General features: G+C 40.0%; 1 protein-coding gene and 1 long non-coding RNA gene across 2 annotated transcripts; one reads left to right on the plus strand and one right to left on the minus strand.

Moving 5' to 3' along the window:
* The first annotated feature begins 10 nt into the window (after nucleotides 1-10).
* LOC103280726 (uncharacterized) lies at nucleotides 11-20,072 on the plus strand. Its single transcript, XR_010000973.1, has 4 exons — nucleotides 11-148; nucleotides 12,029-12,062; nucleotides 15,851-15,918; nucleotides 19,342-20,072. It is a non-coding gene; the product is annotated as an uncharacterized LOC103280726 (long non-coding RNA).
* On the minus strand, nucleotides 2,147-19,717 carry znf592 (zinc finger protein 592). The gene is made up of 8 exons (XM_008120699.2): nucleotides 17,345-19,717; nucleotides 9,200-9,378; nucleotides 8,898-9,074; nucleotides 8,402-8,561; nucleotides 7,402-7,665; nucleotides 6,266-6,378; nucleotides 5,273-5,408; nucleotides 2,147-4,406 (listed from the first exon to the last, which is right to left on the minus strand). The coding sequence occupies exons 1-8, from the start codon at nucleotides 19,715-19,717 to the stop codon at nucleotides 3,900-3,902; spliced, it is 3,909 nt and encodes a 1,302-aa protein (XP_008118906.1). The 3' UTR covers nucleotides 2,147-3,899.
* Nucleotides 20,073-26,432: the final 6,360 nt, after the last annotated feature.

Raw genomic sequence — 26,432 nt, forward strand, 5'->3', positions numbered from 1 at the left:
GGGAGCAAAAGTTGCTATGGCAACACCCTGGGGTTTGTAGTTGAGTCAGGCCCAAGGCCTCTCTGGCTAATTTGGGCCCTCTCCAGGTTTGGACTCCAACTCCCAGAATTCCCAACAGCCTCGGGTCCCTTTCTGTTTCCCCTCAGCTGTGAGTATTCCTCCCTCAACTACAAATCCCATGATTCTGTGAAATTGTCTTGACAGTTTAAGTAGAATAAAAAGAAATATTCTTTTTGTTGAATGTTAATACAGCCAAATCTGGAAGTCATTTTGGAGGGTATTTATTTACATCACTTTTACCCCGCCATTCTCTCCGAGGAGACTCAAAAGCGGGTTGCAGTAAATAGGCAAAAATTCAATGCCTAAAAACAATGTAAAAACAACAATTCATATAAAACAATCTACAAAACAACAGTTCGTATAAAACAGATACCATTACAAAATAAAATCACATTATATAAAATTTTAAGAATGTCCAAGATCTGGCTAACAACTCTAAAATCAGGACAGTAAATAAAGAAAGTACAACACTCTAAAAAAAAAAAAAAAGGGAATTCCAGACAGGAAACAATCAGGGCCAGCTAACACCTCCCAACAATTATTTGTAATTAATTTTAACTGAACTGTAATGTATTATATTATTTTTATACAGTAGAGTCTCACTTATCCAAGCTAAACGGGCCGGCAGAAGCTTGGATAAGTGAGTTTCTTGGATAATAAGGAGGGATTAAGGAAAAGCCTATTAAACATCAAATTAGCTTATGATTTTACAAATTAAGCACCAAAACATCATGTTATACAACAAATTTGACAGAAAAAGTAGTTCAATATGCAGTAATGTTATGTTGTAATTACTGTATTTACGAATTTAGCACCAAAATATCACGATATATTGAAAACGTTGACTACAAAAATGGCTTGGATAATCCAGAGGCTTGGATAAGCGAGGCTTGGATAAGTGAGACTCTACTGTATATGTGTTTTTATTGTAAGCTGCCCTGAGTCCCCTCTTGGGTGAGAATGGCGGGATACAAATGCTGTAATAAATATAAATAATTCCCCAGGCAGGAAGCAGCCGGGCTTTGAAACTGAAAGTCCATTCAATGCTAAGCAAGGCGGTCAATTGCAGCATTCACACTTGCCTCGAACAAAGTTATTTCTACCACCCTAGACATTCGAGAGAGAGATAAACCCCACTTGCCTAGTTTTCAATCAATCTCACAAACTCTAAGGATGATTGCCATATATGTGGGTGAAACTTCAGGAAAGAATGCTTCTGAAACATGGACATACAGCCTGGAAAACTCACAGCAACCCCATGAGAATTCAATCTAGTTAGGCCTTCTCAGATTACTGATTTTGACAGGTTGCAGCCCTGTGCTATTTTTATTAAGACCTGTTGAAAGGTATTTTAGTTTTGATTAAATGTACGGGATCGTGCCATTAGAATGTAGGCTTTTACTTATAATAATATTTTTTATTTATTACCCTGCCTTTTCTGATGTCTCATATTGCTCTTTTCAACATACAGAACATAAATTGCTATCTTAAGTGGGAGAAACCAAGTGAAATGCCTGTCTGTGACACAAACCATTCCTCTGCCTCCCAAAAGCTTAAGTTGGGTGAGGAAAGACTTATTGTTTCTTAAGAATATGTATCTAGACCAGGCATAGTGTTTTGGACTTCAACTCCCACAATTCCTAACTGCGTACCGGCTGTTAGGAATTCTGGGAGTTGAACACCTGGAAGGCCAAAATTTGCCCATGCCTGGTCTAGACCGTAGCCTCCAGATTTAGGGACATTAGAACATGGATATAAGCAAACACCAATGGGACTATGATTATTACACTTAATACAACCTATATTAATAACTATGTACAGACATGTGTGATAACAAGTCTGTACACTTGATGGTTCACCAGACATTAGGCACGGAAATTCACACAAAACAGTTGCAGAACATTTCCTGGGCACTCCATATCTAACTTCAGAACAGCAGCCTTCAAAGCAAAAAAATGGAGAGAAACAATAAACTTCAGTTCATCGATAGAGATGTCTATGAGAGCCTTACCTTTTGTTTTTGTGTTGGTGCTTCCTAAGAAAGAGTCGCTCCTTCGTGTTAAGAGAATGGATCTTGACAGCCACACATTGTTAGATGATTTTATTTGAAATACTTTGAAGTAAACATTATAGCAAGGCACAAATGCCACTGCAGATTAAATAGATATGTGACGGCCTGGGAGGGACGCCCCTGCCCTCCCCAAACCCCTGCTATCGTTACTATAGCTAGGCTACCTTGTAAAACATTCCCTAGGCTAAAATGTACACAAGTATCAAAAAATACAAAGGGTTTTATCAAAACACGTTCAGACGAGAAAGTGAGCAATTCATATGCAATAAGATAAATAGGGTTTTTTTCTTTTTAAATTATATATAGTAAACAATGAGCAGGGTTCCGATCCAAAACATAAAAACCGTATAAAAAAGTAAATTATTACATGAATCATGAGAGAAAAGCACACATGAAGGTGGGAAACAGCACAGATGGGGAGTACGATGCGAGGAAATATCGGGAGTCGAATCAGTCAACTAGGCAAAAGACTGGAGGCTTGGAAAAAAGGGATGGAAAAGCAGGAGCACTTGGAAGAGGAGGGAGCAGGAATAGATATATATATATATTCCTGGAGCAAACTTCTTCAGGACGGGCTTCTCTCAAACCTTCTCTGCTGAAACTAGGAACCACTTTTGCTGAATGTGAGAGCTGTGTTAAACTGCGTTTCCTCCCAGTACACTGTGAGTGAAGATTTTGCAGGATGAGTCTTGCTGATACAGCAAAATAACAGAATAACATATAAATGACAGCATGCTAACCCTATAACAGAAAAGCTAAAGGAGCTCTTCTTTACTTAGTACAAACCAGAGGTGAGAAACTGATCTTCCAGACTGGTTGGAGATTACAACTCCCACTAGGAACTATGAGGAATTAAGGGAGCTGCAGGGAAACAAACTGCCTTCCTGTAGACATTTAATATGTATTTGCCTTAATTCTCACTGAAAGGGTATATGCTCAGGGGAGAAAGATGTCTGGTAGTCCAATGCACTGACCCTCCCAAGCTCTCACTATGTCTGGGCAATTCTTTGAGCAAACCAGCCTTTGATTTTGTTAGAAATTGCTCCAGCTCAACTCCAGCAGCAACTCTATGGATTGACAATGAGACAAACTATGTACACACAGAACAGGAACATAAAATTATTTTGTGCAAAACTTATAAACACAGCCCTCTCTCTGTCAAACAGGGGGAAATCATATATACCAGTATTGAAAGTTTCTTCTTCATGAAAGGACAGTTCAAAAAAATAATTTGATTATATTCATGAAGTGTTTTGAAGTTGGAGAGAGTTGTTGTTTTGAAGTGTGGATGGAAGGCTTAGTGGATACACGAGACAAAAGGCATTAACATAAATTTACGTGGTCCAGACAGAACAACTGGTCGACTTGAACAAGGAACCATGAGGAGAAAAACAAAGACACACAACAAAAACCTGAAGGCAAAGCTTTTTTATGAAAAGGAGGGAAAGGTGGATGAGGTGCTGGGGGTGTGTGTGGCTTGAGTGGTATGTGAGTGCTCCTGTTATTTGAGGGGGGGGGGATAAAGGAGGGATACAGAAAAGTGCTCCTGATTCTGGAGGTTCAGACATGGTTCAACAGGACATTCATTTTCCCCCTCGCATCCGTTACTTAATCAGTGCTGCGGAGATGGTGGCAGTTTTTAAGTTTCTGATTTCCCTTTCTAACTGAAGTGAATAGGACGCCGGGCCCGTTCCGTGGAGCCAACAGCACATTTGCGACCACCCTCCGCACTTTCCAATTGATGCCGTAAAGCAAAGAAAACATACTCTTAAATATTTGGAGACTTTGAAAGTTTGTTCTGAGAGCTGGGCTTCTCTGTGCTACAGGACACAGAACCGCCCTTAGAGTCTTTGCTCTTTGAACTGTCTCCCTCTTCTTCCACAATGCCTGTCTCGCCGTTAGGTTCTGCGAGTCTGTTCTCACTTGTCTCCATCTCTACATCCTCTTTGCTGCCCCCTTGTCCTGGCTCCTGTTCATCTCCGTCCTCCTCCTCTTCCTCCGGATCCTTTATTTTATGAACGATGAACAGGTGCCTATTCAGAGAGATGAGGGAGGTGTAACACAAGCCGCACAGCAGGCACTGGAAAGTGGAGTTGTCTGACTTGTGCCGAGGGATGTGCTCCAGGAATTCAGTCTCAGTGGCCGTTGTGAACCCACACTTTGCGCACTTCCAGCGGGCTGTTTTCAGCTTCTTTGCCGGTGGATCTTCAGATCGTGACGTCGTCGTTTCAGTCTGGTCTGAACCACCAGCAGATACCCTCTTTGGAAATTTTGCCTGTGAAACCAACACATGATGTTACTGCACCAAACTGCATAATAGTTTGTAGTGCTGATACAAAAGGAGATGCCCACAGACTCTTTGTAAGGAGAAGAGTGTGTGTGTCATTCCCTGTCAAGCCTTTCTCTCATTGTCATGGAACACACGTAGCCTGTGTAATTGTGCAGAGGGAGGGATACAATCATAAGGTTATGGAAAAGAGATCCCACCTCCAAATGTCCTCTTGCTGTCACTGAGCCTTAAGTATTTCCCTTAATAAATCTACATCTGCACAAAAGGAATGGAACAATATTTTCAGAGCGAGGGAAAATAAAAGAGTAATTTCTGATACTTTGCTGGAAAAAAATATCTGAAGTTGATACTTATCCTTGTATAACTTAGAACAGTAAGTGTCTCATTTTTTATTTTCACTATTCTCCAGATGTTAATTCCCTATTCTTTACAGTGACCCAATATGTCCATAGTAATCTGTCATCAGTAACCTAGAAATTGAGCCTCCGGTGGCCTAGGGGATAAAAGCCTTGTGACTTGAAGGTTGGGTTGCTGACCTGAAGGCTGCCAGGTTCGGATCCCACCCGGGGAGAGTGCAGATGAGCTCCCTCTATCAGCTCCAGCTCCATGCGGGGACATGAGAGAAGCCTCTCACAAGGATGGTAAAACATCAAAACATTAGGGTGTCCCCTGGGCAACGTCCTTGCAGACGGCCAATTCTCTCACTCCAGAAGCAACTCCGGTTGCTCCTGACACGAAAAAAAAAGTAACTTAGAAGCTGTAAGTCATTTCCAAAACAAAGGTGGCAAAGGCAATAAAGAAAAATGACAGTCTCCCCGCCTTCATATTTTAAAGAAAGGTCTGCGGATTACTTTTGTCGAGTCTTCTGCTGGAGTTTTGGCTTTGGCGATCTGGGAAAGGTCTGGGTTTTTGATGCCATGCATGAGGCTGATGTGGCTCTCCAGCAGAGATGCCTGCGGAAATGTCTGAACTTCTTCCGTGCAGTACCTTAAAAAATACAAAGCAAGGTAAGGCGGTTAGGATTAGTTGATTCTTGCTCTCATTCTATGAAAAGATTTCCTTTGTAGTATAGTCTTTAAACAATATTTGAGAAAAGCCAAACCACTCTCAGAAAAAAGGTGAATGTCAAATATAAAAATTTAAAGGATCCCTTGTCAAGAGCCATGGATGAGAAGCAAAGAGTATTCTATTCCACAGACAATAAAGGTGACATTAGCCTGTCTTGCAGATCTTATCTCTGCAATGAGGGAAGCTAAGAACTGTTTCCATCTAGATAAAAAGTAAAGGTTTCTAGGGGACAAGGCTCTATTTTGTCTTTCTCTTGGTGGGAATTGTAACCATCATGTCAGCAGGAATGAATGTAGGCTACAAAGTTTGGGAGTTAAAACACTAAAGACTAAACCACTCGATACTGCAGACATTGTGTTTTATCTGTATGCTACGTTGCAATAGCAGAAGGCTCTTTCCTGTCTCCTTATTAATCCGTACGATGGCTCCTCTCCTTGGTGAAAGTAAAGGTACAGTACATAAATTGACTCCTTGATAAATCAGCCCAGTTTTGGGCTGCTGAGAAAAGAGCTCAGCTGGAGGCTTCATGTACTTCTTTCATGCTCCAAAGAAGGAACTACCGAACTAGATACAGCCTGGTGCTTGCATTATTAATGCCGAACATACAACAATCTTATCAGGGAATCTAGCTTAGAAACTGAAAGATCTATCTCAATTAGTACATAATCCCTCATTCTCCTATGTCTTAAAACACAGCAGCAACAGATGACCCACTGCACCATGTTTTTGTAGTTTTAAAGACCCAGAAAAATCCCAAAGATAAGCCTAATACTCACCAGCAGGTGTAAACCTTCTTCGCTGTATCATGATTGTTGCGAACGTGTCTGCGCAGGCTATTGGTGGTGCTGAAGGACTGGTCACACTGTCGACAGGGATACCTCTTCACATTCTAAAAAATAGAAAAGGAGACTTAGTTCCAAAGTGAAAGTGGATTTGGCTCCCAATTCAGTCCTGATTTCTACAAAAAGCCAGGCCAGAGAATAACAACAGGCTTGGATCTGCATGGTCTGGTTCATCGCTTAGGAGAGAACTACTTCAGCCACAGAATGATCCATCTATATAATGGGAATGTTGGTATATTTGCAGTTTCTCTGAACTGAAAAACCTAGACCATTCCTTTTCAGAACTTGCCAGGAGTATCTTTTCATTTCTCTCTTGTAGGAATCGTGAAAAAGACTCCCACTCTTCCCAATATCTATCTTACTGATTTTTCTTAACAGAAAAATTAATTTATCCATTTCTGCTAGCTGAAATATTTTTGCTATCTAGTCTAGTATCTCTGGAGTCTTGTGCCGATACTATGTAATCATATTTTAAGTATTTGTCTGGGTATGTGCTTTGTGTTTGTAGATGATAGATTTTTTGTGCATTATTTGTATCGTGTTATGAGCTTTTGGAGAAGTCTGTTAATGAAGTCTGTTTATTTGCCTCTATGCTTATGTGTTCATGTTTTTATCAACTCTTATTCCAATAAAAAGTAGACACTCTCACACAAAAGAGAACACCTAACGGGAATCAGTGACCCTCCAAATTATATTGGTGTACAACCCCTATGTCCACTGGGCAGCACATCTTTTGCTACTTTCCCTGTATGTGGTTCCATTTAAAAAAGAATAGTTTTAAAATGATCAGTAGGAATGCATAATATTTCTTTCTTTCAAGTTTGTTAAATGGAAGAACAGTATCCATATTACATGAAAGCCAATGATAGGATGCAGGAAATCATATTGCCACCTCTTTTTTTTCAAGTTATCTCTGAATCTCTCCCATGGCAATCTTGAGGAGGAAAAAAAATCCTCACTTCTCTTTTTTCATACTTTTATGAGACGAATGAAAAGCTACTGGTAATGTAAATAAAGCTTGTGGGAAGAGCAACAAAAACCTGGCTTCAAAGTTTTGTGGAAACTCTTACCTTTCCATGGCTTTTCTTCATATGAGACACATAGGTTTCTCTATCAGAGATCAACTGTGAACACTCCCGACACGTCCAATTGCAGGCTTTTGGCTTCGTCTTTGATTCCGGGCTTGTATCTTTTGCGGTCAAAGAAGTCTGGGAAGTACCATTGATTACTGACAGCTCCTTTGATGTCGGGAGGACGTTACTGCTGCTTCTCGTCTCTGCCTTTTGTCGGATGCTGGTAAGATCCTCAGGATTTTCAGGAACCCCATGGACGCTCTTAAATAATAATAAATAAAATTATCATAATCATCCTCATCATCATTATCATCATCATCACCTGCATTTCATCAGTGGATTTTAACTGGTATTTTAACTCTCTGTATCTTGTTGTATGTGTTTTAATAGTGTTTTATCCCTTGTTTTAATGTTGTTGTATCCCGCCTCGAGCCAGAGAGAGAGGCTGGTAATAAATATATTATTACAACAACAACAACAACAACAACAACATTCAAGCAACAGAGTGTTAGCAATCAGGGTTAACATCTCCCCATTTAAAAACCAGAACAAAGGGAAGTCACCCAATCTTTCTTTTAAAACAGCAATAAACTGTTCTGCTCAAGAAAGCTCTATTTCATCATTTCCCACAAATCTGTTGAATTTAACACACTCAACATGCTATGTTTAACAAATCACATTCTATTCTACCACAACATCAAAAAAAACCCCCAACATTATCACTTTTAAGTTTCTATCAGAATAATGTTTGTTGCAGATAACGTAAAAGCTATTCTATGGCAGAGGAATCTGAATATTCCCTTCTCCTTTGTGTGCTCTTAAGTAATTGTTTCCTGGTCTGATCAAACTGCAGCTTACAGTTACATCTAAATTAATAAACTATGAGGAAGGCCTCCAACTGAGACTAGAAATCACGGTCTCATCCTTATTCAAATAGCTTGCTCAAAACAGAGATTACTAGTTCTGTGCAGGCGAGAGGTAATCCTAAGGAACTAACCTTGACATGCTGCATTAACTGGAGTTTCTGCATATACACCAACTGGCAATGTGGACACTTGAATACTCCTACCATCAGCTTGTTGGCGTTTTGTTGGAAGTGTTCTTGCAGAAGCCTCTTCTTGTTAAAGACGGTCTCACAAGAGCATTTGTAGATCACCCTGGAGCAAATTCAATGTGAAATTCACAATAACATATTAATCTCTCCAAATAGACCATTAAAATAACACAAAACTCCATCCCAGAAATGGATGTTGTTTAGGAAGAAATAATGTCCTGCGCTGCTAAAGAGACATAACATTTTCCTCTGTAAATCAACAGATATAAGAGTCTAAAGGACTGGAATGGTTTGGAAAAGTTACCTCTTTGCACTAGAAATAATTTTGTAAATGAGAGGCCTTGGACAACTCAAAAGACTTGGGTGACAAACTGGACAAAGAAGAGAAATTGCCAGACTGTTGTGGAAAATGTGAATATTTACCCAGACGGGCACTTACTGAGATGTCTTGTGAGGTTCTGCAGGATGCTGGTTAGTGATGTGAGCGGTAGTGCTATCTGCAGACTTGAAGGCCATGGGACAAAATGAACACTTGTGGAACACTTCACAGTGTTTCTCGTGAATGTGCACTTTGAGCATTGCTTGGGACATGAAGACAACCCCACAGTGAGTGCACCTAGAGAGAGAGAGAGAGAAAGAGAGGGAGGAGAGAAAAGCTATTGAACTATGCACTCCAAACGGGCTTGAGATTCCCCAGGTTTGCTTCACTGAATCCCATCATTCTCTGTATTTAACACAAACCTGTAGCCAACTTTGCGTGAGTAATGCAGGCAATTATCTTTGACGTGAGTTTGGAAATACGCCGACCGGCAAATGGCACCACACTCGGGGCAGCAATAAGGGGATTTGTGAGTGTGGATTCTTTGATGCGCACAATAACTGCACTTGTTAGGCAACAGCATCTGGCACACTTGACACGTCTAAAGGACAAAAACAAAATAGAGAGGTTCCCATTAGCCAAGCCATCTTCCCAAGCCATCATTGGCACTTTTCAGATCTCATCAGTCCTCTCTTCTTTCCTGCACACATTTGGCTCTCAGCAATCTTGCTCTATCCTCAGCTCTGTCCTCTCTGTACCTGCCTATTTCAGGCTCCCTTGGCAGGGTCCTTGTCCTTTCTATGTTTCTGTGCATTGCTCAGATGCTGCGTCGTTCAAAAGTAATAAGCACTGCAACATTATTTTACACTTGAAATGATTTTTTTAATACAAACCTTCCAATACATTAAAAGAAGAAGTATACAAGGTGTTTGAAAATGAACTTCCTATTCACCATTTAAATTAAATGGTGTATAAAATGAGAAAAGAAAAAGCAATGAAAAAAAATTATATTTTATATTTTTAACCATGAGCTCATGTTCAAGATCACATAACAGCTACATCTTAAAATCTGGTGCCAAGTGCAGATGTGTGAAAAGGTAAGCTACTGCTTCCTATACAATCCACAGCTATGTTAAAAGTTCAAGTTCTTGGTTATCAGATTATCATGTTCAAAACATTCCTTAACTGCAACTTGAAAATTGCAGTAGTGCAACAAACCTGCCACTTATTAGCCAGCATCCTCAATGAACCATGTACAACCAAGATTAACAAACCAGCTGTTATCTCTGGTCACTTTACAGATTAATGAATTCAGAGCGCAAACCAATGTTGTCCTTGAAATCTTTTTGTATTTCAACTTTTTAAAATACAGTATGTCAATTTCCAACCAGTTTGGCTAAGCATGGACAAAGAGCAAAGAAGTATTGGCCAAGTTTGCAGAAACTGAACCTGGGGCCAAAGCCAACCCATTAGACACAATAAGGATTGCCACCTAGAATGGCATTTGAAGCAGCACTATTGAACTAGAGTTGAATCTCATTTCCAGGACAATGTTGGCCCACTGTATAACACAAGTGAGTAAAAAGTGGATTTGACCCATTTTTGATTCCACAAGAGCTCTGTACTGGATTAAACACCACCTGAAAGAGATATTTGCAAAGAAATCTGGATTACATGGATTTTAGCCTAAATCAACAAGGCACTTTTCTAATTCTAAACAAGAGCAAGTATTCAAGGCCTTTCAACAGAGACAAGATAGGGCTTAGGGGTGGATCCCAAATACACAGTCTTGCTTTGATAATTTAAAACACCGAAGTTTGAGGCTAACTCACCACTCAGACTAATCAACAAGACATACTGGCAGCAGTTTGCTTCCTTGGCCCTTTGTGGTCTGATTCTTCTATGAATGTCTTTCTAGCCTCTGTTTTTGAACTCTCACCACGTTTTGCTCATTTCCTGCCTCCTAAAGTCTTTCCTTGAAATCCAAACTGTAGCTTGCTACTAAGGCAAGGCAGCTATCTTAACCACAACTTGGTTACTACAACTGTTTGATTACTGTTTACTAACATACATAACTTTTATAGAAGCATCTGGTAAATTTCAGCCAATTCAGACAGCAGTCTATCGAATTCCCCACAGAGCTCTCAATCTAAGTCCGGAAAACTGATTTCCATTCCTAGACTGCTTCACTTGTGCACATAAACAATAATTATGTTAATAGTTTCACTGAGTTTTAAAAATCTTGTTTAGGTATTTAACCTGTGTTTTCATGAAGACTTGGACTACAACAACCAATTCCCCCCCCCCCCCAAAAAAAAACAAACAAAAAAGCACACGTAAACCCTCAAATCTAAAACTAAGACATGTATAAAAGAGCAGAAGAGAATCCCCAGTATCTTCAAGGTTGTCGATTTTGTCCTCCATGTCCTTGTCTTGCAAAAGAGGCACCTATCAAGCTTGCCACTTACACAATAAGATGTCATCTGCACTATATTACTTCACCCCATTCACCTCCACACTAGTACAGCTCACAAGGAATTATACTATGTTCTATTTCAGGATGTTTTTTATTGGCATTGGTTCAATCTTAGATTCTTCCAACAGAGCAGATGTTTGACTTGCATTCTGAACCCAGATCATCATAACAAAGTTCCATCCAAATAAACTGTTTCAGCCCTCCTCAAGACTGGTGCCTCCTGAATGTTTGGGGCGTCAGTCTACTTGGCCATTTGGCGTCGGCTGCTTTAGCTTTTGGGAACTGTTTCTCCAAACATCTGGAGGGAACAGATTTGGGAATGGCTGACTTGACCCAGATTTGTGGTCTGAAATGAAATGCATTGTTTTTTATTTACTGTAAGATTAACAAACCATTCCAAATCAAAGACTAGCTTAGGTCTAGGTGATCTGGAGGAGCTTCTCTTGGATTTTGAGATCTTCACAGAAGTCCTTCTCTCATCTCAGGAACAAGGAAAGGAACTTTCTGGTGTCTGCTCCCTGGTGCTAGAAATCCCTCAGTAGGAAGGCTAGATTGGTACCTTCCTTCTATTTCCATCAACAAGTGAAGTTTTGTTTTTTAAATTCTGCTGGTGCATGTCCCCAGTTTTCTTTCAAATTGGAACCACAGTAACCTTTCTCCAGAGGAAATACAAATGGTTACAGGGCAGGAGACAGAACATTGCTGACATAAGGAGAAAAGGTCAAGAAGTTCTTTTCCTTTCATGCTGACATTCTGTTTTGAACTATGATTTCAGGAGTCACCTCAAACAAAGAAGATGAGTCACAAAGGTATGTATAAGGTGTAGTTCTGTCCTATGTCTCCCAGCAAGGAGTGCACCATGAATCTCAACGGCAAAAACCTATCTGCTCCAGTTTCTCTTTTTTACAAAAGAGAAACCCTCACGAGTTGTTTAAATGGCAGAGCCTAATGCAATTTTCTTTCCCTTTCAAAATTGCATACCATAGAACAACACATAGATAACACACTGACAGCCTCTCACTATCCTTGAAATGGTCCAGATCGAGGATTGCTGATGCATTTTGTATTTGGGGGGTGGGGGTCCATAAAACCAGTGTTTGCTTATATATACATAATAAGACATATTGGAGATGAGACTCAAGTATAAACATATAATTTGTTTCATATACACATAGCCTTAAGGCAATTTTATACACAATATTTTAAATATTTTTTGCATGAACCAAAGTTTATGTAAACTGAACCACTGGAAAGCAATGGTGTCCCTATCATAGCTACCTATGTGGACAATTTCAGATTGGTGTAGTATTTCGGAATTCCATATAAAGAGATGCTACCAATATTAGACTAGTGTGCTAGGCACTTGTTTTGAAAGAAATGTGGATGGGAATTGGGTTTATCAACTGTGAATAATCAAAATGTCAAAGTATCTCCTTCACCTGTACATATATTAAATACAGAGCCTGAACAAGTTATTTGTGTAGACTACAACTCTCAATAATCCCAGTGGCCTTGTTGGTTGGGAATTCTAGCAGCAATAATTCCTACCCCCCCAAAAAAGCTTTTCATGCTCTTACATGCATAATACCTCAATTGTTCTAAATCTCTTAAATTTGCTTTTTTTTCCTTTTAAAAAATTCCGTATTAAGAATATGCACAATATGCTATTCTCAAAAATGTTCTATCTTTTAAAATCTACTATCTGCAACATAATTTGCAACATTTTAGGATGTTCAACCTGCACCACTCCCAACCTTCTTTGAACTTCCACCTCCATTTTAACCAGATGCCAGATGACGAGTTCTAATGAACTCAGAAGCTTGGTCACTATTACATGCCACTTTAATCTCAATAAAGATACTATCTAGCTGTCAATTTTGGCCTAGATGCAACTAATCACTAGAAATACTGCTTGTGTAATTGAATCATGTTTCATAGTAATAAAAACAGCAGGTCAAGAGATTGCTTACAAACACAGTCCACAATGAGCAGCAAAAACAGTTCTACAATTCTACAGATGGGCAAAAGGATCTTGCATTGGAACTATTTCATTCAGGCTTCCAAATTTTCCCTTTATTTAGATTCTCAAATAATTTTTCACTTGGGAAAGTTTTTAGCATGCTAACATGTTCTGGTTTTCCTCCTGGAGAAAAGTAGCTTTCTGCTGAGTCAGTCATTCCAAGAAAAGATGGAAAGCTCAATCACACTTAGTCACTGCTTTTCGTAATTAGGCCAAAGCCCTTGCCAGAGAGAGAGATGCCCAATGCATTATTTCATCTTAATCTACCTGTGAGACAGTCAGAAGAAAAACATATGGCCCCATTATTCGCTGGCAAGCACTCACTAGACAAGCCCAGAGTTCCAGAGCATACTCATTTATTACAGAGACATTGTGAGAGCTTTCTTTGTTGTGACTAATGCCAGACTTTTAGTGGATCAAGCACTGACGTTTTCCCTGCCTCTTTTCAAGTGCTTTTCTGTGCATGCCAGGTAACAGAAAGCCAGCAACTCTGCACAGTTAGAAGCTGTGGGAACTTGAGTGCAGAGCCTGGAAAAATTATCTGTGGATTGTAACTCCCCAAATCTCTCAACCAGTAAGGCTACAAGTCACTCTGGCTGGATCAATGGAGCTGTAGTCTTAAAAAATAACTTTGCCAGCAAGAATGTCTCCAGATGATTGGTGCCTGCTTACAGATGATGTGTTGTACACTAAGGGAATGATCTTGGGATTCCATTTCTATCTACATGTGAGCCAGTACCCTTTGAAAAATGCTCCCTCCACCTTGCTTATCAATTAAATTTAGCTTCCATTCACGTGAAACTCATTGCTGCAATACGCATCCTATGAAAAGTGTGCATGAAACCCACATGTTGTTTTCTAGCAAGAGTGATGACTGCACACTTCTGTTGCATGCAAATCCCGCAATGGAAGTCTGTGGCCAATTTCAGCTTTCCATCATCACAATGACATGGCAAAATAAAAGGCCAGGCAAGAAAATCCTTCTGCCCTTATCTCTCCTCCTAAGAACTTGGCATCAGAAAGGACAACAATACACCAATTCTAAGCAATTATAAAAAAGAATTTTTTGGCTTATACAGGATCAGAAAGAGCTCATGTCCCACTTGAAAGTTCATTTAATTGCTAAGCTTTAGAATTTCAACATTTCTAAAGTATCTTCTGTAGTGTTTACATATCAACACAATGCACAACTAGAATTTTGCTGATTTTAGATGTCTAAAGGCACCAAATCCCTTTTAATCTTGGAAGCTGAAGGTTAGCCCTGGTTAGTATTTGAATGTGGGACTGCTCATGTATATCAGAAGCTGTAGAGGAAGGAACTGATAAAACCACCTGAGGATTCTTTGCCTCAGAAAACCCTATGAAATTCATGGAGTCACCATAGTCCAACAGGTGACTTGAAGGGAGATATATCTACAGGCTTCTGGTGCTCTGATTGTGATAGGAACTCAGCCCAGTCAAAAACAACCACTTCTACAAAGTGCTGCCTCATTCCTGGAATCTAAGCATGGGATGTACCACAGAACTGTGAGATTTTGCTGGTCTGTACAAGGCACAGGTATTTAGGACAAGATCATCTCCATGTTTGTGCTAAACACCCTGATCAAGACTGCAAGTAAAGCTGGAAACGGTTTATAAACAAAATAACTTGATAGCTGTCCTTGCTCTCTCAAAGGCATGGGAAGATTTGAGATGAAGCCTCTCAGATATTTTAGCACATCTATAAAGTTTTAATTAACAATATAATTAAGGATGTGCTTCTGAAGTTTAATAACAAAAAGGCAACAATGTAAAACTTGGCTAATCCCACTACCAGCTGCAGGACTGTTATATACGTGTGTGTGTGTGTGTATGTTTTGGTTCTACCAGGTACCATTTGGCAGCCGTACTCATTACAAGTTATGAAGACAGATTGTTGATCTGTTCTCCTGCAGACGAAATAGCTTCTGAAGGCGTTTATAGCCATTAAAATGACAGTTAAGATGTAATCAGCAAAGTCTACTAGTTCATTTTACATACTTATAAAATGAATCATATACTAACATGATATACAATTTTTTGAACTTTTTTCTGTAACTCGCTTCATAAGGAGAGACACCTTTGAAAGCTCACAGATCGTTGAAGAAAACTGAGCCTGAACAGGAAATTGGTCAAAACCTTTAATTCGTGCATTTTATTTTTGTTTAAAAGCCTGAACCTTTACCACAAAGAACAGCAACACAAAATGCAGAACTCCAGTCTGGTAAAGCAGACTGGTACTAGCCTTTGCGGCTTCCCTTGCAAATGCTCTCCTTTTATACACATAATGTTCTTGTTTTCTAAATCACATGCCAAATTTTTACTTTTTCTCATGCCTGGTTACTTCCCAATATTGGCTCAAACTTCTAGTCTTCAACATGTTTTAAAATTTATGTCAGCAGACAATCTTAAACAATCCGTTTTTTTCTTGGCTGTGCTTTCAAAACCAATTTCAACTGTACTTTTCAAAATCTGGAAAATGGTAAACCTTGATCAAAGTTAACCACAGTTAGGGCTAGTGCTAAAAACCTCCATTAACTATGTTTTAAATTGACACAGGGGTGAGGGAGTCAATCAAGAGAATGGAGGACATAATGCTGTGAAATGATCCTATCCCTTGGTCAAGGGTAAGTAACTGAACATATTAATCTGTTCTATTTCTATAATAAAAATGGATCAAAAGGATATTAAAAACCATTAAATGGGATAGTTATGGTATTTCTCCGATCTCTGAATAAACTTGTAAACAGCCAGAAAACAGCTCCAGTGCTCACAAGGAGGCGGTAAAGGCAATAAACAGCAAAGGAAGTGGTTTTTTAAAAGGTCCAAAAGCAACACATTATAGTATTTGAAGACACCCAGACAGCAGAATAATTGCAGAAGGGATCAGAGGCAGGACTGAGTACAGAACAGAAAGCTTCCACATTGCTGTAACAGATGTAGCAGCCAACACTACAAGTTGGCTGCTACAAATCATGGTTAAGGCGAGTGTGAACTATTTCATAACAACAAATTTGGAGGATTTTACTCATATCGAGAATCAGTAATGTCAGACTGAATTCTTCCTCTGTGTAAACCTGTTCAGCAATCAAGAGAATTAAAAGTCTGCAACAACAAAGATCATCTAATTCGACACCCCCCACACACAAAAAAGTGGCAACCCTGCAATGAATAGAATGACATGAAATAGAAGCCAGAACTTTTGCGCTTATTTTCCATGCATAAAGTTCAGATCCAAACTTCCGGTTTGCACTTCTAAGGTTTTTTCCAACCAGTTTTTTTTACTATTATTAAATAAAGACCACTAAATTTTTAGTCTCAATATGATAAATATTTCCAGTGGGCTGTCTATTCTGTAAAGTTCATGTTCACTTGCTGCAATGTAAATGTATTATTTTAAATTACAGTTTGACATCCAATTAATAGACTTCTCTATCTGCAACTAGTATGGAACTGAAACACAAATGCGGTTAATATTTTGGAATGGATTCTGGTAGAACTGGAAGGTTCACAATGTCCACAATTGGAGCCAGAAAAGCTTCTAAATAAACCTACCAAGGCAGGCCTATGACAATAATTTGCAAAAGCTTTGGGATACTGCTCAAATGTTTAATCCCACTAAAATGTTGAGGGAAATGGAAAAACAATATACTGTTACCAAGGAGTTCTAGCACTGAACAGTTCATGCTTGAGATCATGAACGCATTCATAGTATTGAATGCAAATTTAGTCATGTTTGGTGTAGGGCCACGTAATAATGATGATGATGATATTCCTGGTCTTTAAATTAATAATGATCAACTTAAATCCCACTGATTTTCACAAATCTACTTTAAGTATGTCTAAATTACATCCAATCATAGAGATTGCTACTGTGTCTTCATTATCTTTTTATTTTATACCTTAAATTGGACACCCTGAGTATATGAGAAAAAGTGAAAATGCGTATTTCCTTATCAGCTTAATGTATTTTTGAGGTTTTTTTTTTTTTGGTGTTTTTAATTTTAATGTAGCCCACCAAAAAATAGCTCAGATCAGGAGAAAATGACTTACCAGTCCCTCGTTGTCTTCGGAGGTTCTCTGATAATGTGCTGCTAGGGCTAAATAGTCCAGTGCCTGCTTATTACATTCAAAACACTTTAATCCATGGCGAATTAGCCTCAAGGGGTCCGTGTACAGAGGCATAGCTGGCTGAGGGTTTGACAAATTCGTAGTCCCACTACCTGGCGCAGCACAAGTCTTATTTGGGAGGGAGGGCAACCGCGCATTCTGTGAGGTTGAGGATGTCAATGAGCTTGTTGTTGGAGAAGGCGAAAACATTTGGTCTAACGAAATGGGTTTCATGAATAGCTGAGAACACTGCATGATGTAGCCTTTGCTCTTGTGATCCCTCGCATGTTTGAGCAAGCTACACTTGTTGAAGAAAAGCAACGTTGCCGAACACTGAGTGCACATGACCTCAATGTGGACGCTTCTCCTGCTATAGTGTTGCGTGAGGCTTTTTTCTAAGGCAAACGAGTCGCCACATTCCAGGCAACAATATCCGGAGGCCGGGACGTGAATACTGCTTTCGAGAGGAGGGCTGAGGTTTGGAGTATAGATTGGCACAGGGTTGGCACCATGCAAGACTTTGTTGAATGCCTCTACAACAAGAGGAGCAGCTTTCTTCACCTGGTGCACAAGTGGCACTGACATTTGGGTCGGCTGGGACTGACTGCGGCGCTGCACTGACGATTTTGCAGCAACAGAAGCAGCAACGCTGTGGGGAACTAAATTGAGATTGGCCAAGTGCACAGCTTTAGGAAGGAGGCTGGCAGGGTTTGAGGACTGTGCCGCCACTCCTGGCTGTTGCTTCTTGCTTGACTGTTGTCCTCCAAGGCCAACTTTCACTGTCCCGCTGCTGTTTGCCAGCAGAGATACGCCCGGGATGCTGTTTATTGGAATGTCTGCAATCATGCCATCTGCTTGAAGGCTTGCTAAGTCTGCGTCCGATATAGAAGCTTTAACAAACCCTTTGCCTGGCTCCATCTCCATGGATGAATTTGGATCTGGTGAAGGGAAGGATTTAACAAATTCTTCTGTTATTGAACTCTCTGCCGGCGATTCTTGAGGGGATTTGCCAAAATCGTCTGCTTCTGGTAAAATCCTCGTTACTGTCCTTTTGATTTCTCCAGAAGAAGTTTTAATGGTCTTGATCCTGACTTTGGGGATGGCAGGGGGAGAGCCAGTGGCCACCGAAGGGGAGCCTTTGCTACTGGTGTCGCTGCACACACTCCGGGGAGACTCCGGCTGCTTATTGGCCTTTCTCACAATCTCTAGGGGGCTCTTTGGACTTTTTGGGGACTTGGGCATTTTGGGGCTTCCCTTAATGCCATCCTTAAAGGGGGCAGGAGTCTCTCTTGTCACATTTGCCTGGTCCTCTTTTGGGAAACCTGCCACTTTCTTGGCCTGAAGGGCTACAAGCGCAGCCACGCAGGATGACAGTTTAGAGTGAGCTGGTTTGATCCGCTGGCGAGGCGGGACTGAAGACGAGAAGTTCATCTCAGGCACAGCTCCTTTACTTTCTCCCAGGTTATTGCTATGGAAGTTACCAAGAGGCAGCCCGCCACCAAGGAAGGTGTTTGTGTCCCCAAGATCTTTACTGGATGCTTCACGTTTCTCTGGACTCTTGTCGTGCTCCCTCCTGCCCACATCCCCCCTACTTTCTTGCAGTCCATGCATATCTATCTTTGGGTCTCGTTTACAGTATTGATCAAACATACTTAATTCTGGTTCTGGTAACTTCTTACTAAGGAGATCTAGCAGCGAGGGTCCAGTTGACATAAATCTACTAAACTCTGGTTCTGGCAGAGTCCTACTAAGGAGATCTAACACTGATGACCCAGATGGAATATACATTGGGTGTGGTGGGAAATAGGAGGTTTGAGCAAGTTTAGGCTTGTCTACAATACTGTTCTCTTTGAGTGTATCTTCTGGTTCAGGGCTAGAGATAGGGCTGAACTGACTGAATGTTGGTAACGGTTCTGACTTTGTCTGTTCCATCTTTTCAGGATAGTTCCTCAAGCCATCACCATTGATAAAGGCAGAGTCAAATTTCCCATAGTTATGGGTCTCTAAGGGCAGATCCGCACCACGGAATCCATTGTGCAACATGCCAGGACCAAGATGGTTGCCTTCCTTCTCTGCTTCGAACGATTCTTGACGACATGTGTTCTTCACAATAACGCTGACGACAGGGACATCAGAAGCCGGCGCTGTGTGGGACAATGAGGCATTTTCATCAATACAAATTCCTGACTGCTTGAGATGGTTTTCATTCTCCTCCCCAGCTGTTTGAATGGCTTCCTTTGCATCGAGGCTGGTTGGATCAGGAATGTCAAAAGCAGCCAGCAAGTCGTCAAAATCCGGAGTTTTCATGTCCCCCATGATGAAAACTACAAAGCAAGAACACACTGTCAAAAACATGGTCTCTATAGATTTGAGTACAGATATGAGTTCAAGTAAGTGACAAAAGGAAGACAAGTGAATTGCTCTGCTATTAGTTCCTATAATCTAGAGTAGGTATTTCAATCCCAAATATTTTTGGCATACAATTCCTATCATCCGCATCCAGAACAGTAAATATTGAGTGATTACAGATGTTTCAGTTCAAAACCTCAGAAGAAAAATAGGGATCAACCTCTGTTGCAGAACTTCAGTTGTTAGGCAGGCAAACTACTCACACTTTCTAGCAGAACTAAAGACCTAAGGACAATAAAGCAAAATTGACTTTTTCAAAGTATTATCTTGCTAGTGCGTACAGCTACACTGGAGGGGGGTGGATAGATTTTTACCTGTTTCTTGCAGTTCTTTCACCCTACACAATTACAGTACTATTATTCCACTTTAATGGCTACATCTGTGTCCAAGCTCTATGGTCTTCCAGATCTCAAAAGGATGCAGTCCAAGAAAAAAAATAAAGAAAATCCAGGGATAAGTGCAACATGATGTTGTGCATCCCTGTTACTTCCACTGGCCAAAGTTGCACTCTGGTGCTATTGGTATGGTTGCAAAGCAGGGCATTCACAGGAAACAAAGTGATTTGTGTATCCTTATAAAAACATGAAGGAAAACCATAGAGCACGCTCACAGCAAGTCAGAGTAAACTGAATTCAGTTGTGTGGGCTTTTAAAAATGTGATGAAAGCTTTCATAGGCTCAAGTCCACTTCACGGGATGCAATACATTAAAGCTTACACTACCATAAATCTGTTCTAAGAGACAAGACTCTTTGTTGTTCTTACTGCCTCCAAACAACTCCTGGAAGATGTTAGCTGCTTATCAGATACTGGTGGGAGGCAAGGCACACTGTAAGAGTCAACTCCAATACAAAATAATTTCAGAAAATGGAGGCGAGGGAAAAAGGACCCTCTCCCCTCTTCTCCTTTTCTCCCTCATGCTACTGTATGCACAGCAATAAAGTGACAATGTTTAGTTGGGGGGAGGTAAATAAGATACTTTTTTCCTTCCTCAAAGGGTCCCTCCCACACCAACTACAAGCCCTGTATAGCATCATAAGACTCTTGTTTCATGAAACTCCAAATGGAAAAAAAATCATTAAACCCTCAGGAGATACAGCAACATTTGTCTCTTGTTATAAAATACAATAATGCCCTCTGCATGGTTGTATTTTCCTTTTCATCTTTTCTCTTGCATATTACGGTTTCTGAATTACTGGGCACTGCTCTTCCTTTCCTTCCTTGTTTTTGTTGTCATTACATTTCTTGCAACAGCTTGAGTTGAGCCAAGGAGGGAAAGAGCTAATGTGCGAGAGACGTATTCCGAGTTGGTCTACCGCCACTGGGAAAACATTGCCAGAATATGCATTAGAGCTCTTCTTGTCCTGGCTGACAGAAAGGAGTCGGGCTTTTCTTCTCCTTATGTGTCTCTGAGCTGCATGCACAAGGGTAGCTAAAGGAAGGCTTATGTGGCTTTATGTTGTCCAAAGGTCAGAAGAAACCATTTCCAATGCCTACTATATAACCTTTAAAGGTGCCAAGTGTAACCAGGCAGGATTTCTTTATTCCCTTCCCTTGACAAATGTATCAACTCAAAGGCTTCATCAGCCAGGTTACCTCACTATAATAAGCAACCTCTTCAAATAAGCATCTCTTCATTTTGATACTTAAGCAGATACTTATTTCTCATTCTGACTGCAAGTAGCTCAGGATGGAATATTTGACATGCATGAGGATTATATTAGTTTATTCTCATGATGATTATGTAACTTTGTGAAAACAGCCTTCTCTAATCTAGCACCCTCTTAATGTTTTGGATTACTACCCCCATTGTCCTAAAATGATAACTCAATAAGCAGCATGGGAATTGAAATTCAGCGCATCCATACACCATTTGTTTGGGGAAAGCTAGGTTAAGAGAGATGTCTAGGTCCAAGACCATACTGCTAACTTTAGGGGACTTTGAACCCAAGTTTTTCTGCTCCAAGTCAACACTATCGTCCACTTGACAGCACATAAAGCTGACACAGCAAGAATGTACCATGGATTATTCAATGGAAAAGACTATTCTTGCTGAGAGACAAAAGTATGAAGAGTCCACCAGAATGTTAATGGTAATGGAGGGCAAAGGTACTCACAAGGTTCAGTGATGCCATACAGACAAATAATATTTCTATTTCTTTTCCCTAAGCATTCTAAAAGCCATTAAATATTAAGTTACAAAAATTACATATTGAACAAAACCATAGATAGCTGGGTTAAAATGTGGGTCAGTGTTGCCACATTTGATCTTAATACCATTGGTAATATTGCTGAGCAGAGATGACACAGAATGATAAAGACTAGGCAGCTTGTTTTTTCCAGTTATTTTGTGGTGGATTCACACAGTGGAAATCTTGATGCACAAAAAATGCTCTAACCTGTTTTATATGCAAATAGCATTTCTTTGCAAGACCTTGATGCACATAAACATATACAACCAAGTGAGTCAAGAAAAAAGACATGAATATCATCCCAACTGAGCATCACATTTTGAACAACCAGTAAATAAAAAGGAAAGCCGCTGGATGGAGTGGAAGAACAGGTTGTTCTCAAATCAATACATGATAGTTTACAGGATTTTTTCAAACAAAGTTGAAGCTGTCTTAAGGTTCTTCTACTAGAAAAAGAATATATTCATTAAAAAATGCATGCATTATTTTTCTCCTTATCTGCCTCTTTTCACAAGGCCAATATATTTCAAGAAGGAAATTTAAGAGTCCAGTATGGTTTCTGTGTCCCTGTGAATAGGACATATTAAAACAGAAAAGGAAAATCAATTATTATCATAATAATTCTTATTTTAAAATCCAAGAGGATCACAGAAAAATCAGCCTATGTTGTTTGGAGACTCTTTTTCTGAATTCCCAAATGAGGCAGTTTTTCTTTCCGTAGCCCCTTCCGTATTTCCCCTTCTGGCTACCAGAACCCTTCTGTCCATATTTGTTCCCACTACACAGCAACCATTCTCTGGGCCATATAGTTCTAAAACGTAGTGTTTTATGGCATCAAAAAAGTAAATTTTCTGAGAAGTAACAGTAGAAATCATAATAAATATGATCCAGTAGATGAGAGCTTAACTGGATTTAATACGATCAAACATAAACTTCCTCCATAAACCCCAGCAAAAATGAACGTAACAGTTTCAAACTTGCAAATTCATTTCAAAAAGCCTGACCAATACGTAACTTCTCTCACAAATCTGATATCTCTAGAAAAAAACTTAATGCAATTAAAAAAGCAGGTGTTTAGTACCGTAATTATAGATGGAAGGAAAGTGCCAAGAATAAAGATTCAGAAAACACTGCACTGACTGTTCCACTGTGAACAGCCATCCTCACTCATTGTCAGTTTGCCAAATTTTCCCAGCAATAGTCAAAAGAATAAGCTGGATGGAGAGAAAAAGATATGAAATGGCAAAATTTAACCAGAGGGCATTCTGGAAGACACTAAAAAAATGTCACCAAGCAAGCTGAAGACACAACTAATGCTACCACACAAGTTGAAAAAAAACCCTTCAAATGAACTCTTCTTTGCTGATTGTGTATATGATTGAAAGGAAGATTTCACTGATAAAATCATAGTTTATACAAAAGTAAAATGCATAAGTAGCCACCATGTAGCTAAGCTAAAAAACATTTTTTTCCTATCTACCCCATTGCCTTCTCTTACTTTTTTCTATGTCCACTGAAGATACTGTACCTATTTTCCTTCAACTGACTGGATTGCAACTCCTATCACACCGGTGAACCTGCACTACACAGCTATATTAATTTTGCACAAAGTTTGTTTGTGGAAGAACCAACCTACACAGGCCTGGGATTATTAATTTGATGAGATATTGAACATTATCTGCTAGAAAGCTCTAGGCCACTCTCCTGAACTTCACAATGTCTATACTACAGAATTAAACTGATTTCATACTCCATTTCCCAATCTAAATGCTTCATTGAGCAATTCTACTCTCACAAATAACGCAGTTTATTGCTTGCCAGTAAAAGCTTTCTCTTTTCCAAAAACAGATTTTTGGAAAGTGATGGGCCATTGACCACTGTCAATAATGCATATGAAATTGTTTATATAAGCCAGACTCGCTACTGGAGTCCTCTGTTTCCACACTTCAAATACAGCAAAAACCATTGTTTTACACAGACTATTAATTTGCCATCAATTTCAATAAAAATTTTGGTTTACAGTAATTGCTATCAAGAAGCAGAAACATTCTTTTTCACTTGACTAATATATACCTTTATAAAGTCCTATAGCACAATCATTGAACAACACCATGATTGTTCTGGACTCCATTCCATCAAGAAATGTCAACATGGATTTTTTTTCAACTCCAAACTACTTGACATTAAATTTCCTCAAATCTCAGCAGGGCTCACCTGGATAGTTTTGGATTGAGGATACTATTATTCATGAAGTGCATGGCCCAAAGTCTTATGAAGCAACTACTTTACCAAAACTAAACAGGACCAGAGCTGGTTAGCACCTGGATGGAAGACCACACAAGAATGCTAGAGCTCAATGGAAGGAATAATCCAAAGGTAAGAAACTGTGGTGACAATCCCATTCATACTTAACTGTGAATAAACCTTGCAAACCAGTACGGGTCCTATTCCAGGCTGTGAGCTGATGCTGTACATAATCAAAATGATGACTTATTTATTTATTTATAGCATTTATATTCCGCCCTTCTCACCCCGAAGGGGACTCAGGGCGGATCACATTACACATATAGGCAAACATTCAATGCCTTGACATAGAACAAAGACAAGACAAATGCAGGCTCCGAGCTGGCCTCGAACTCATGACCTCTTGGTCAGAGTGATTGGTCTCAGCAGGCTGCTCACCAGCTTGCGCCACAGCCCGGGCTTTCCAAAAAAGAAATTTTCCAAAAAAGAAGTTTTAACTCCATCATAGGTGGCCTATAATATAGGAAGAAAATCAGTATATCTTAAACAGCCCTTTAACAGCCCTCTATGTAACCAGGTCCTAGGCAGGTATGGGACTGGTGAGTTTTACTTTTAGTTTTTAAAAGATAAAAGTGATAAATTAATTACCTCAAACACATAGCAAATTTCAACAACATGGACTTAGTTCTTAGCATAGTACGTGCGTACCTTCAAGTCACCTGCAGAAACTCTGTTTATTTCTTAGGCATGGCTTAATCAAAGCTGGGTTTTGCTGCTTTCTTCCTCCATACTGTAGCCAAAAGCACCCAGCATTCATTGGTGGATCTCCATCCAAGTATTAACCACAGCTGACCCTGTTTGGTTCCAAGATCAAACACAATTCAGTGTGTTTGGGGTGTTTAGGCCCAGCATATTAAGTACCGAGATGCAAACATTTCATGAACCCGAATGTTATGTGTATATTAAGCTACATTACTCTCCTACGGGCTTTGGCATCTACGCATTTTCTAACACCCAACTGGAAAGTTTACAAGTACTCATTCCTATAAAGCAGCACCCATAACCTAACACATTTCTCCATTCACATCACTACCAGCTTCAGGCTAGTAGAATTCATTATATTATTATGGCCTCCGGTACCTCTGATGAATACTTATAAATATTGTGCAGAAGGAGGAGGGAAGAAAACTACTCAAGCTTGGTTAAAAAAGGATGATAGGCAGCTATAATTAACATAGCAGGAGGGGAAAAAGCAACATTTCATTGAAGAAGATTCAAGCAGGATCAGAATTAAAAGAATAGCTGACTGGACAGCGCTCCACCAGGATGGTTGCTTTAAATCTGAAGTTTAGGACAGTCTGTCCTCAAGCTTAACACCACTTCACGTATTACGTTTCTGTGCGCCAAAAAATGGCCACACTTGAGAATGGCATAGCATAGAAGGTTGAATTATATAACTCCATGTACCAGGAAACCAGAATTAAGAACATGACGATCATTCCGGATCACAGTCAAAGCCTATCTGAGTCCAGTACTCTATTCTCTTAGTACAGCCTATAGGAAACCCACAAGGAGGTCATGGGCACAGTTTGGCCCCTCAGCAATTGACACGCAGCCTCCAAAGTTAGAAATATATTGCCACCATAAACAGAGGTCAATGACAGTCAGTGTACTCTATGGACTGGTTGTGAATCCTTGTTGCCATGTACACCCATGCAGCAAACTAATGTATTAACTTTGAAGTAGCTCTCAGGCATTGGGAATCAGTCTGTAACCAAACTACTTCCTTAGAAATAGAGAAAGCATGTCATAGATTTGTGACGGGCTTCTAGCAACCCTGCAATGGGGTATGTTGACCAATGTCTTGCCAGTGCATCTTGACTGACCTCTGAGGCATGTCAGCAAAGGAGAGCTGCCGGAACAGCTCTGCTGCAGCAAAAAAAGTACCTTCTTTTGCCTGGCTTATCTCCAGGGATGCCTTTCAGAACCTAAGGAGAAAAGGATCCTTGTATGCTTTGCTATAGATACTTTTGTCACTCTTCTTTTGCAATGGCACCCTCATCCTTTGCTCGTGGGTTCAGTGTTGGAAGAATCTTTAAACCACAAGGAAGGGACCACAAGGGCCATCCAGCCCAACCCCCTGCCAGGCCATGAAATACAATGAAAGCACTCAAAGATTTGATCAAAA

This window comes from Anolis carolinensis, unplaced genomic scaffold (assembly GCF_035594765.1).
Source record: "Anolis carolinensis isolate JA03-04 unplaced genomic scaffold, rAnoCar3.1.pri scaffold_11, whole genome shotgun sequence".
In the NCBI taxonomy this organism is placed as follows: Eukaryota; Metazoa; Chordata; class Lepidosauria; order Squamata; family Dactyloidae; genus Anolis; species Anolis carolinensis.